General features: G+C 42.3%; 1 protein-coding gene across 7 annotated transcripts in view; it reads left to right on the top strand.

Annotated features, from left to right (window-relative positions):
* The window catches only part of depdc5 (DEP domain containing 5, GATOR1 subcomplex subunit), a 248093-nt gene that overhangs the window by 88863 nt on the left and 146219 nt on the right, over positions 1–13011 (top strand). For all 7 annotated transcript variants that reach the window (XM_088311264.1, XM_088311269.1, XM_088311266.1 and 4 more), the window contains 7 exons: positions 9260–9321; positions 9397–9467; positions 9564–9633; positions 9735–9768; positions 9848–9968; positions 10057–10280; positions 10358–10558. In XM_088311264.1, the coding sequence (XP_088167390.1) occupies positions 9260–9321; positions 9397–9467; positions 9564–9633; positions 9735–9768; positions 9848–9968; positions 10057–10280; positions 10358–10558 (783 nt within the window). The remainder of the gene's footprint in view (positions 1–9259; positions 9322–9396; positions 9468–9563; positions 9634–9734; positions 9769–9847; positions 9969–10056; positions 10281–10357; positions 10559–13011) is intronic.

Here is a 13011-nt window from a genome sequence, read left to right as displayed (position 1 = left end):
ACATACTCTTGTCAACGATTCTCCCACATTTTCAAGTGTGAAATCAGGTGCCTAAAACAAATTAGAATGTCTTCCATTGGCTAATGAAAAATTCAAACAACAACTTATTTTCCGACCATTAGGCACACTGACTAAAAGGTGCAATCTCAGTTGTGTGCTATTTCTGTATTCAACATATACACTGGGCGCCTACTACCTTGCGCATTCTAGCTCTCATCTTGAGAAAGATGGCTTAGAAAGGCCAAACAGTGTTAGTCACATAACATCAGCAGTCACACAGGTGCTCAAGCAGCTTTAGTGACATCAAGCCAACCACAGGTTAGACACATTGATATTAACAGGTTGAGATGATCAATGTCAGGTGAGGGATGTCACTAGTCACCACACTCCTTACAGTCACGGTTTTAAATCAAAACCAAAACCTTCACCGAACATCCACTGAACAGCATACAAGGAAACATTGAAATAAAGTAACAAAATTAACACAAAACATGCATCGCTCTTGCCATTCATATCCCAGAAAGAAATAAAAAGAACACAAAAAGAGTACTGCACAGCATTCTAGGAGTCTTTCAGCCTCAGCCAATCAGATGGCTGGTTAGAGAGCTGTCGATCGTAGTGTGCTCTGGGCCGCTTATGTTTTTTTTTTTTTTTATTGCGCTGAGTCTGTTGTCGAAACCTGTAATGTTTCTTGCTTGCAATAACTTTGTGGACAGCTCCTCTTTTGTCCAGCTTTCTCCCCTACGTACATACTTGTCTGTTCTAACTGACTCTCTCAAACCATCATCAACAGTGGTTTTCACAGAATTTATTCGACACAGTCAATTCCGTGTCGTATTGTAGTCTCAGGCTTTACCTGTAGGGACTACTAACATGCACTGTGAAATGCTCCAAGGTAGTCAGGCACATTCCTCAAGTGAATAGCACCTGTACAGCTCCATGGATCTCAGTGTACGTATAAGTGTACACAAGTCAACAGCGAGCCAAACTCCATTCAAAATGAATACGGGAGTCAGAAAATAGCATCCAAGGTCCAAGTGCTTTATTGGTCAGCACTGTCATATCCAATAAGAACCAGAGGGAAACTAAAACAGACAAATACACATCAATAATTGACTGCTTCTGTCTTTTCAGGCAAATGAATTATAGCACGGTTTCTATTAGGGCTGCATGATATTGGAAAAAAAATGACATTGCGATTTTTGGGGAGGCTGCGATGTACATTGTGATATTGAAACTAGAAAAAATTTCACCTGATGACTCAAATAGCTCTGTTTGGGAAGACTTTGCTTTGTTTATGATACAGCTCTGGGATGGCCACTTGATAGAAATACGTGCGCCATGGCATTTTATACCTTTTGTCTAGCGTGCGGATCATTTTTTCGTGACGGCGTTGATTTGCTTTCACTTTCGCTTTTGCCCCGTGAAATGTTCTTGCATTCGTGATTCGTTGATACTATTTGGAATTCTTCTCATAAGGTGTTATAATAAAGGCATCTGTCATTATTTTTTGAGTAGATGGTTTTACATCGGGTCCCACTAATGAGTCTGAACTGGTTATAAAGGGGCCCAAAATAGCATTCAAATGGTTGGACAGGTTTGTTGTATTACCTCGTGTTGCAGCAACAACGGCGAGGCACTGTCGGCAGAGGGTTTTTTGTGTGTTGTACATTCCTTTTTATGGCCAAAATAATTCCATATTTCGGATGTTGACTTTCTTTTGGGGACTAAAATCCACTGCCACCGTTGTCTCTTCCATGTCGCCTGTTAGTGTTTTCAGAGCGCACAGAGTGGAGTGGGTGGGGGAGTTGCCAATAACTGGCAGTAGAGCATACAGTAGCTTGCTGTTTCTATGAAGCTAAACAAATTTTGCGTGCTCTAAGAAAAAAAAAAAAAAGACAAACATTGCACGTCCTACGCATGCGCACATCACAATCGCGATGTTCAAACCACACATCGTGCAGTCCTGGTATCTATTAACGACACGAGCCTTTTCAACATACTATGCAAACATGAAACACAGCTCACCAAACGTGGTTTTAATAAAGTCTATAAACTTTGCGATTAGTTCAAACGTATCACAGTATATAACTAACACTGCTAAATAACCTTCTATCGCAAATGCGTTACTTGCTCGGGATGCTTTCGAAGGCACAAACAACACGAAGCTGATAGCAGGTGGCAAACAGAGAGCACATTTACGCTGCTTTCAACCGGTGTAGGTACTAGATGGGGCCGGGTTGCGAGATATGGACGGGGTCCTTGGGTGGCTGCGCGCTTGCTGATGACGTCACATCAACGTCACTAGATAGGGACGGGTTGCTAGATGTGGACTAGGTCCTTTGGTAGCCTTCGCGTCTGCTGATGACGTCACGCGTTATAATATATTTATGTAAATTTCTTTGACTCCATGTTTGTCACCCCTGTTTGTTCCATGTGTATGTTCTGAGTTACTAAATAATAACAATTAAAAAATAATAATAAAGTAGTACATTTACTGCTACTTTTGCGAGGATCATCCTTTTTTTTCCCTTTTGGTGTCCTCTGCGTGCCTGTCGAAAATGTCATGTCAATGCTACGCTGCTTTGGGAATCAGCCTGGTTAAGGGTGGGAGGGGAAAATATGGGAATGTTTTATTAAGAAATATTTTACACTATATACAGACATACTATTCATACAATCTTGTAGCCTGAATGAACCACTGCAATGTTGCAAGTTCGGCTGGAGAAATGTAAACGTTCCACTGCCGTGCAGCAGCGGCTTCTCGGGGCATAGGCGGAAGTGACGTAGGCGCTGACGCGCCAACGTGGCGGTCATGCGCTTATTTTGTTTTATTTTTGTCTTTAGCGAATCAAAATATGCAAATAGAGAACAACCAGGGGCAAAAAGAAACACAGAGGCAAAGAAATATATTTGAAAATACGTGTTAACGCGTGACGTCATTAGCAAGCGCGCAGCCTCCGAAGGACCCTGTCCACATCTAGCAACCGTCCACATCTAGTTCCTTCACCGGAAAGCGACTCGCAAAACTGGAATCTAAAATAGCAGCCAAACTTTTTCCTGTCAAACCGGATGTCAAAATAAAAGCATTAACAAAGTGCCTGTCACCAAATTAAAAGACGGAATATCTCGCAAAATGAAAGGCAGAACATTAAGACTATACACAGGGTACTCCGCATTACGGGGCGCCTCGTCAGTTTTGGAGAATATTTGGGACTTTAATGTGCGCCTTATGGACATAAAAAAATGGTACTCTGCTGATTGGAGGGACATAATGGAAGTGCAAGTACAATTACTCTATTTCCTCATTTCCTTAATTCTCATTTTCTTTGCTGTTACGGTATTCTTGTTTACAGGATCATGCATATGTATTTGGAAGAAAAGGTTCAATCCAATAGAGCAGTACCATTAATTAAAATTGACTTGTGGTTTCAATTTTGGCTTCTCACAATCTTAAAAGCATTGTGATCAAAGAAAACTGCTTAATGTTCCAAACTATGTGCGTGTCCCCCGCCTACTGCCCGAAGATTGCTGGGATAGGCACAAGCACCCCCCGCGGCTCGCGTGAGGAGAAGCGGTTCAGAAAATGGATGGATGGATGGTGTGCAGAAGTGTCTGGCACAACTTCTGACTGAGAATTAGACTTGTCTGCATTATAAATCATGTAAAGTCAACCAGGAGATGACAGTGGTGTAAGAGATCCGCCAGAATCACGTTGCAGAAGAAGATTGGAGTTGGGTGGGGGAGCGCTACAAAAGAGTGTGCTAACTGGAGAGTTTTAGACAGCAGTAGCGATGGAAAATAAAAGCAATTTACCCTTGAGGAATGCTTTTGTGGTAAGAAATAAATAAAAGCTTCCAATAAGCATGGCAAAGGGGATGGCGTTGCTTTTGATGAGAGGATGACGCTTCGTCCTCGTAAAAGCAAGCAGCCATCAAAATAGGCTCCGCCTGCCTCACGTGGCCCACACGGCGCACGCGTAGCTTTGGTGGAGGATAGAAGCCGGATTTGGACCCCGATTTGTCAGAAAAATATCTGACGTGAGTTAAAGCAGCAGAGAATCGTCACCGAAGCCACCAGAACGAGGTCAGTGGTAAATAGCTTGCTAGTTCCCATTTAAAGCTTTGTTAAGCTCGTTAAGCTCATCAGTTCATTTATGCACATCGGTATGTCCTAATATACTATGAAGTTGCCAGTAATACTCGTAATACATGTATGGATCATGTGTCCTCTACATGTGGACAAAATATGTCTTGCACATCCGCGGCGCGACGCATGTGCACGATCGGCGGCCTTGCATCACTCTGTGTTGTAATCGTACAAAAATATATTTGGTTCAGTCAGAACTCTGCTAAAACCGCTGCTGCCCATTTTATTTTCTTAGGCAAGTTAAAGTGATAAATGAAACTAATTGGGATATGTAGATTGATCGAAAATCCATTTAATATTGACCTCATGTCTGTGCTGGGGAAAAAAACTGCATTGCCACGCACAATTACTTAATACTTTCTTAGCAACACAGCAGTCATAGGCGAGCATTTATAAAGCAAGCACGTTGCAGCTGACGCCCAATTTAATTTACGGCAAGGACTGTCGTGTCTGAAAGCTAACTGTAGTTAGTCGCACACAATGTCCTGTTGTGGTACACTAATATAATGTAGCGTCTACTGTGGATTGTGGCGGCGTTAGTCAGCGAACTTGCGTGTATTAAAAACCAAAACATCGTTTTTATATACGGGTGATTGCATCAAAACAGCAAGAGCACAAGTGCTAACTTGCGACCACTCACCGCGCGATGCGGAAATTTGACCACTCAAAGTACAACATGACGCATTTGCCTCAAGCCATAAACGACAACACCCAAAACTAAAAAATAACATACATAGGTCGTTACAATATACTAATCTACAGTGCGAAAAAATATTGAGAAAAAAATAGGTGTTTATGTATTTCTGTACGTGTACCAAGAAATTACTCAGGGTTTTGTGTCAACAGAACCACCTCAAATCAACGCTGGGAAATCCAAAGAGCTGGTGGTGGATTTCTGCATGCGTTGGCACTCTCCAGGGATATCCACGGAACAGACGTTGAGAGCCTCTCAACTTACAAGTACCTGGGTGTTCATCTGAACAATGAACTGGACTGGAGCGACAACACTGACGCTCTCTAGAGGAAGGATCAGAGTGGACTCTGCCTATTCAGGAGGCTGAGGTCCTTTGCCATTCAGAGGACATTCCTCAGGAACTTCTATGACTCGGTGGTTGTGGTCATTTCCTATGGAGTGGTCTCCTGGGCAGGAGGCATCTCGGGCCAGGCTGAAAAGAGGCTGGACAAACTGGTGAGGAGGGCCAGCTCTGTCCTGGGCTGCTCCCTGGACTCTGTGGACTCAGTTGGGGGCAGGAGGATGACGGTGAAACTGTCATCAATGCTGGACAACCCAGCCATCCCTCTCAATGACACTCTTACAGCAGTCCACAGCTCCTTTAGTGATAGACTGTTACCCCCTTGATGTGCGAAGGAGGGATTTTGCCGCTCCTTCCTGCCGGCTGCTATTAGACTGTTTAACCAGAACATTGGGTCAAGCCTAAGCCTACAAACAGGCGGGCATTCGTGCAATTGTGCAGTCCTAGGATGCAATACACACTACTACTGTATGTTTATCCAATGGTGTATTTATATTGACCAATGATGTATTTTGTTTACCATTGCAGTATTTATTATCATTGCAGCATTTTTATTTCCCCTCTGTACCATGGACAGACTTTAGGAGTGTTTCCTTACACTTGTATATGTTCTGGGATGTAAGTGTGTATATACATGGGGATTTGTGTATATACGTATATACTGTGCATATTCACATTGGTTTGCTTTTTCTGAATGTCTGCTAATGTTATACATTAACGGTGACATTACGCTGCCGCCTCTGTGTGATCTGCTGTAACACTGCAAATTTCCCCATTGTGGGACTAATAAAGGACATAAGTCAGTGTAATATCTCATTGATATGCAAATTGGTACAGACTTTCGGTAATATTATGTATTTCAAAGAGATCCGTCACAAACTAATAGTTTTAGAATCATATCGCCAATCAATTATTTCATGTATTACTCAGGTAAGATAGACCTACGGGATGACCTCCACCGCACTTCAAATTACATGTGCAAACCTGACCTGAGTACAGGTGATATTCACCCATAAAACCTCGAGACAACAACTTTGTCATCTGGGGATCCACTGTGAAGCTGGCCATTATGCAAGCTGATGCAAAAGAGAGACAAAATGGGAAGAATGGAAGCTACGTAGACAAAATACACGAGCAGTTGTAATCTACAAGTACTCAAGCTAATGTCTTTGTATAACAAATGCAACTTAACCTGCTCCTCAAACACTGGACTATACAGTTTTAGCAGGCTGACTCACTGCTTGCAGAGGGAGGAACGTACACCGCCACCGCCATCACATGAATGAACTCCTGCGGGATGTCGTACGGTCTCATGCTAACAGCTCGCAGCTCCGACTGCAAAGCTGCTCCTTAATAGCGATGTGCCCAGGGTTACACCATCTATCATTCGCAAACACAGCCAGCCCTCCTCCTTTCCTCTTTCCACTCTCCAGCGTCCTGTACGCACGGAGGATTTGGTAGCCGTCTATGACAGCGTCTGGCGTTAGCTCTGTTACCCACGACTCCGTGAACATCAGCAAATCTAGCCTTCCGGAAGTTCCTCTCGTTTCGGGTTAGTGCCATTAGCTTGTCCATCTTATTGGGCAGGGATTTTACATTCACCATCATAACGGACAGGAAGATGGGGTGGTATCGTCTCCTCCTTGCCTGACTTTTAGCCCCCACACGACATCCCTGTTCCTCCTCATCTCGCAGAGGATATTTGGTCTCGCTCCGGGAGCCGGTGCAGGGTTAGAAAGGAGTCCTAACAACTGATCTTGCGTATATACGATCGGTCCGTAGCTCAGAGTTACGTTTCCGGACACGGTCGCGCAAAAAATAGCCGCCAACAACAGCAAAACTACCGCAAGTTGGTTGTCCATAGCTATGATGAGGTAAAATAAATAAGTTAAACAAGGTAGAAACACGAAAATGGCTCAACGGTGAGCCGGAGCTGCTAAAACAGGTTGCCACTCGTGCAGCACCGGAAGTGGGTTGGTGACATCAGGATGTTTTGCTATTTCTCCTATTTGAGGAGGGAACTCTATTGCCTTTGTTCTTCCTCTCATCCATTAGAATCTCCCAATCATTGGCTTTTCGTACTTTAAGAGTATCAAGGTTGTTTTTCAATAGGCTGTTAATTATTTGGTACGACAAGCAATTGTAGAGCTATAGCTTGCCTCTTGTGTGTTGTATTTCCCTTCATTGGCCTGGTCTATGAAGGGCATCAATACCAATGTTTTGAGGTTTTGGCATTTTCACATTTTGAAGAGTGTAGTTGTAGCCATTCAGGATATTGAGCAATATACAGTTGCTGTGGTGACAAAGTTGGCAGAAACCTGGTTTGGTTCTGCTCCATAGTCTCTGATTTGATCGCACTTGACTTCACATGTTTCATGCACTTCAAGTCTTTTTGAGTTCTTATTTGGACGCTATGAGAACAGGTCTTGGTGGAGAAACGGCAACTATGTTTGAAAAGATTTTTGAATTGAAACAGTTTATGTTGACCACATCGATCAGCAGCTTTGAGAGCTCTTTATTTGCAGTCGGTAGGGCTGCTCCTGTGCTGTCATTTACTGACCTCCGCTTAAATATGATCACATCCAACTGATGGGGGATTTTAATATTAATATGTTGTCCTGAAAATGGACTGGCAAAGAACTTTGAGATTTATTGACCCATTCAATTATATGCAATACAATGTGTGTCTGGCCCCACTCTTAAACCAGGGTCCTTACTTTTGGTTTATCAATCTCAAATTTTAAAGTGTAGCGTGTGTATCTTAAAAATGTCTTGGATATTGTGTTTTTCTATTACTGTTAAACCGGTGAATGCAGCCACCGGATTTTTAACCCCCTCACTGCTCGTCGATTCTCTGAAGCCTTTGATCAGCTATGTGTTCCCTCCTCAAACACAGAGGAACTTAGCTCTTGGGTGCACTCTTTGAGTAGTAATATTTTGGATTCTGTGGCTCCTTTGATCCAGATCACCATTATCCGTTTCATCCATGATTATCATTTTCGTTATGATACCAAGTGTGATATTCTGTGGCTTTTGTATTCAAACAATATCTTTGTAATTCATTTGAATTCTATTGTCTTTGTTGTATGATTAAACCAACTCTTATTAATTTTCTTTGATTCCATTACAATGTATAACAATCAGGTCTTACAATTTGTCTGTCTCATTTTCCAATCCATGCAAAAAAAAGAAACTACTCAAAAAATCCCCCCCCAAAAATGTTTTTCTTAAGTCAAGTTCAAGAACAGTCTTGAGGCTGAGGTTTCTTTCAGACTGGGTTACCGCAATTCACCTGGCACCATAGCTATGTTCCTCATTCCATATACCGCCACAAACGCATATGTCATGATCCGCGTCCGGCATGACAGCCCGTTGCTATTGTTTTTGTACGCCTGCGGGTTTTGTTATTGTTTGTTGTTATTTTCTTCCCGCCTTCCGCCATGTGCCTTTCTGTTATTGTTTGGTCAGGTGTTTTTGTTATTGTTTTGGTCACGTTCCTTTTCCCTTGCCTCTTGTGTTTGTTTTGCCGAGTGGGGCGTTCCCCCTCAGCACTCCCTCCTCACCAGCCACGCACCTGTTCCCCGTTACCTTCATCACTCACCTGTTCCCCATCTGCTCCCCTGATTACACGGACTATTTAAGCCTCCCAGACCAACCACTCAGTGTCGGGTCATTGCCGAAACTCACGGACAGCCACGACCACCTTTGTTCACGTTCTGCTCCTTGTTCATGTTCATGCTCTGGTTCCCCTCTTCGTTCCCGTCTTTCAGTGTTGTTCCTCGCCCTGCCTCCCAGTCTAGTCACGTTAAGTTTGCCGTTTGTTTGTCCTAGAACCTTGTTTGCCATTTGGTTTTGTTTTGTAAATAAATTCCCTTTAAGTTACCCTTATCCCTGCTTCCTCGCATTTTGGGTCCACCCCCCTCCTCGCCCACCGGCGAGCGTGACAGCATATCCTTGCTCTTTTGACATTCGTCTGTTTTGATGCTCTTGTTGATACTTTTACACTGTTCTGTGGTTTAAATCAATTCTAAATTGATCTTACAAATAATATATATATATATATTTATATGTTATAGGTATTGGTGTAGACTTGGTGTGTATGGGAGAACAGCCATTACATGCAGTGCCGCTCTTGAAGGTAAAACTCAAAATCACTGTTGCTGTATGAAATCAAGTATATTTATTCATGATGAGTTAAATATTTACTCCACAGTTGCACAATAAATCAACATCTGACTCTTGTGTGGGAAATGACTATAATCTGCCTCACTGGATCAACCACAGGCAAGACTTTATTATGATCATTTCATTAAACTATTTTTAAACAATAAATGGAGTGATATAAGAATTCATTTTAGTGTATGTTTTGTGCCATTTTAGCTTCTACACCTCCAAAAGTCTGAATTCTTGTAATACCTTTATTCCCCGAATTAAACTTGCTGGTTACAAGGTGAAATCAGTTACTTTTACATTAATCTTCCACATTTGTCTTGTGCAATTTCTATCTATTAAAACAGCTCTCAAAATTATATCTTCACATTTTTCCTTTAGCGTCATTGTGAAAAACTAAAAGGCACTGAACAGAGTAAGTTGTAAGAATGCATCAATTCGCTCTTTTTTTCTTTTCTTGCGCTCAAGCCCTCTTTTTATGATTTTTTTTCTAGCTTTATCTATACAAAAGGAGTGTGAGAACGGGCTGCCAATACAGGTGGACTATGATGCATATGACTCTCAGGTTTTCAGACTCCCTGGTCCTTCACTGATTCAGAGAAGCCCCACTTGTAGGTGCGTTAATCGGTTGCACTTAAATGTTTGGCAATTTAGAATCAACACATGCACTCATGTTTGCCAGAAATATTGAACTATTCTGCAGGATGGGCCGAGGTAAAGAAAGAAGTGGAAAGAAAAGCTGCGGGTCTCTGGATGTTGCAACTGGCATGGGCGCATCTCCTCCTTTGTCTTTTGCTGGTGCTGATGAGCAGCATAGCATGGCATCTGATGATAGTCTAGGCCCTGTATCTAACATGCTTCTGATACCCCGGATGCCCCCTATGATTTACGAAGTCAGTAGCTCTCTGGGCTACACATGTGCCAAAGGTAGGTCGGATAGTATAGAGAAAAAAAAAAAGAATAATCCACCCTTTCCTTCCCATTCATTGTTCTGCTTTATTCAGAGTTGTTTGAAAAGACAGTGGAATCTCAACGGGACTTAAGTGCCCCTGCTAGGTTCACAGTGGGAAGTGCTGAGTCCACCCTGTGTGTACAGCCGGGAGGTTATACACCACAGAGGGCACTTATAAATCCCTTCACACCTACGGGGATGCCCATGAAGCTCACTTCTAACCGCAGGCGCTGGATGCACGCATTCCCTGTTGGTGAGATATACTTTCTTGAGCATGCTATTAATGAGAGCCAAAGGAGCAATTTCTGTGAGATCCCTATTGTTTTTGTAGAAATTATTGTTATTAGGGCCTGAGAAGCATACGCTGAAAGGACCCTATTGTTTTCATAGAAATCATCATTAGGGCCTGACCAGTAAACGCTGCAAGGACCCTATTGTTTTTCGTACAATTTCTGATTATTATTCTTCTCTGTGAAGACTCAGTTTTTTGGAATTAAATGTGGACAAAAACTCACCAAACTTTGCAAACACATCCGACCGGGCAAAATTTTTTTTCCAATATTTTTAAGTCACCATACACAAGCACAAAAAATGAGTTTGTAGCACCCCCTAGAGTGGTGTATTTGACCCCTACCCCGCTAAATTTGGCCTACGGCTACAAAAACTGGGAGGCACGTGAAGCACCCTCAGATATATAAAAAAAACTTTGGTCCCTGTGCCCTAAGGGCCATTTCGTCCAGTGCGTATCCGCGTAGGGTGTTTGTTAGCGGCTTCACTGCTCTGCTACGTACGCCCCCCTCCCTTGCGACAGTGCTCTCGTGTAATGGAGTTACGGGCCGTTTCATCCAGTGCATGTCCGCGGAGGGTGCTTGTTAGCGGCTTCACTGCTATGTACGCCCGCCTCCCTTGCGACTGAGCTGTCGTGTGGTGGAGCTACGGGCCGTTTCGTCCTGTGCGTGTCCGATGGAAGGTGCTTAACTATTAAGAAAGCCTGCCTCTCTCCTCTGGAGCTCCCTGTGATGGAACTGAGAGTTTGCTAAAGTCGGCCGGTAAGTCCACTTTACGCCACCCGTTTCTTTTGTTTGTTTTGAGCCACACTTGCTCAGCGCCGCATGCGTAAGCCTCAGATTGTCTTTCCTCAATGGGAGGGAGTTTGTAACAAGTTGGGCAATGATAGGTCGAATCTGCGCCGTTGTTTTTTTTCTTTTTTTGAGGGGGGAAAGATCATTTATCAATATCATTTTCTACTGATATCAATCACCCAACTATCGTGATACATATCGACATCGAATTACCGTCACAGCCCTATTTGTAAGAACTTTTTTGGCCTATTTTTTTCACATTTGCAGCGGTCATACTTTTCTCCCCTCATCCTAGACCAGGGGTGTTCTACTCATTTTAGCTTTGGGGCCACAAGGAGGAAAATCTATTACCAAGTGGGCCAAACCAGTAAAATTATGATCTATAACGAAAAGCAATCGCCGTCAATATGAAAAATAAGTTTGTAGATGTCTTCAGGGTTGGACTATCCTCAAATGTGAAACATTTCGAGAACATAGGATCATTTAAGTCATGTTGTAGGTGCTTTTGTTGCATCTGAGAATAATGACACTTTGCAGCATCGTAATGGCCAGAAAGTCACAAAATTTGGAATAGAGTACGATCGTCTTTAAAATGTTCTGACAATTTTTCAGTTTCTTAATAACTCCCCTGCACATGCGCCTAAAAATACCAAACTTCACATGTATATAGAGTGTCGTGTCCCAAAGAAATCTACGTCAATATTCTGCCATACATATAATGCCACCTAGTGGCAACAAAAAATATATATTTTTTTACATTTTAACTTACTACACGTAGTCCAACTGAAAATTGGATTGGTCCCGCCACCTACTGGTTAAAGCAAATACAGGTTATTTTCGTTGATGTCTTTCTCCGAGCAGGTTAACAAGGTCTACTTCATGTTTGCTCGGATGAGCTTTTTGGCCTTCAGGATGTCACAATATGAAATTTATAATTTTTCGCACAGTTTGCCAAGAAAAGAACGCTTATTTTGAGGATCTAAATATGAACGAAAACTTGAAACTTTGAAAACCCATCAGGCCTTGCAAAATCAATATTTTATGAGTTTCTCTTGCAAAAAACGGCTCGCTATCACCCCCTAGAAACTTTATAAAAGCAGCCCCAAATGTGTTTCACCTAGCTCTTCAAAAATTTGATGGATGGTGTATGTACAAGGCCTAACTATTCAATAAAGCCTTTTTCTTCCAGCGATTACCCAGATATACTCATATTTGGTCGGAAGAGTTTTTTCACCTTCATGATGTTGCAATATAAATCTTGTGCATTTTCACAAAAACCTGTTGCCCAATTATTTTTGCCAAGAAAACACTACATTTGAGGGTTTAAATTTGGACAAAAACTACTCAAACTTTGTAACATCAGTTTTGGCAGCAGCATTGATATTTCATGAAGTTGCTGTGTAATTTCAAATGAATGGCTCCATAGGGCCCCTACAAATTTTTAGCGAAGCAGCCCTGGTTGTACCTGTCATCAAGCTTCAGCAAAAGTTGGAGCCCAAGCGTTACACAAAGTCTAAGAAGGACTACTTTACTACTTTAATTTCCTTTAAAAATGGTGGCCTTTCATAGAGGTTCTGTTCTATCCAAATGGGTTTTAATCTGATTTACTTAATTAAAAAAATGC

The sequence above is a fragment of the Idiotropiscis lumnitzeri genome, chromosome 12 (assembly GCF_059441095.1).
Source record: "Idiotropiscis lumnitzeri isolate Australia: NSW breed Sydney's pygmy pipehorse chromosome 12, RoL_Ilum_1.0, whole genome shotgun sequence".
NCBI classification, from domain to species: Eukaryota; Metazoa; Chordata; class Actinopteri; order Syngnathiformes; family Syngnathidae; genus Idiotropiscis; species Idiotropiscis lumnitzeri.
The sequence above is the reverse complement of the archived record's forward strand: the minus strand, read 5'-3'. Positions and strand labels throughout refer to the sequence as shown.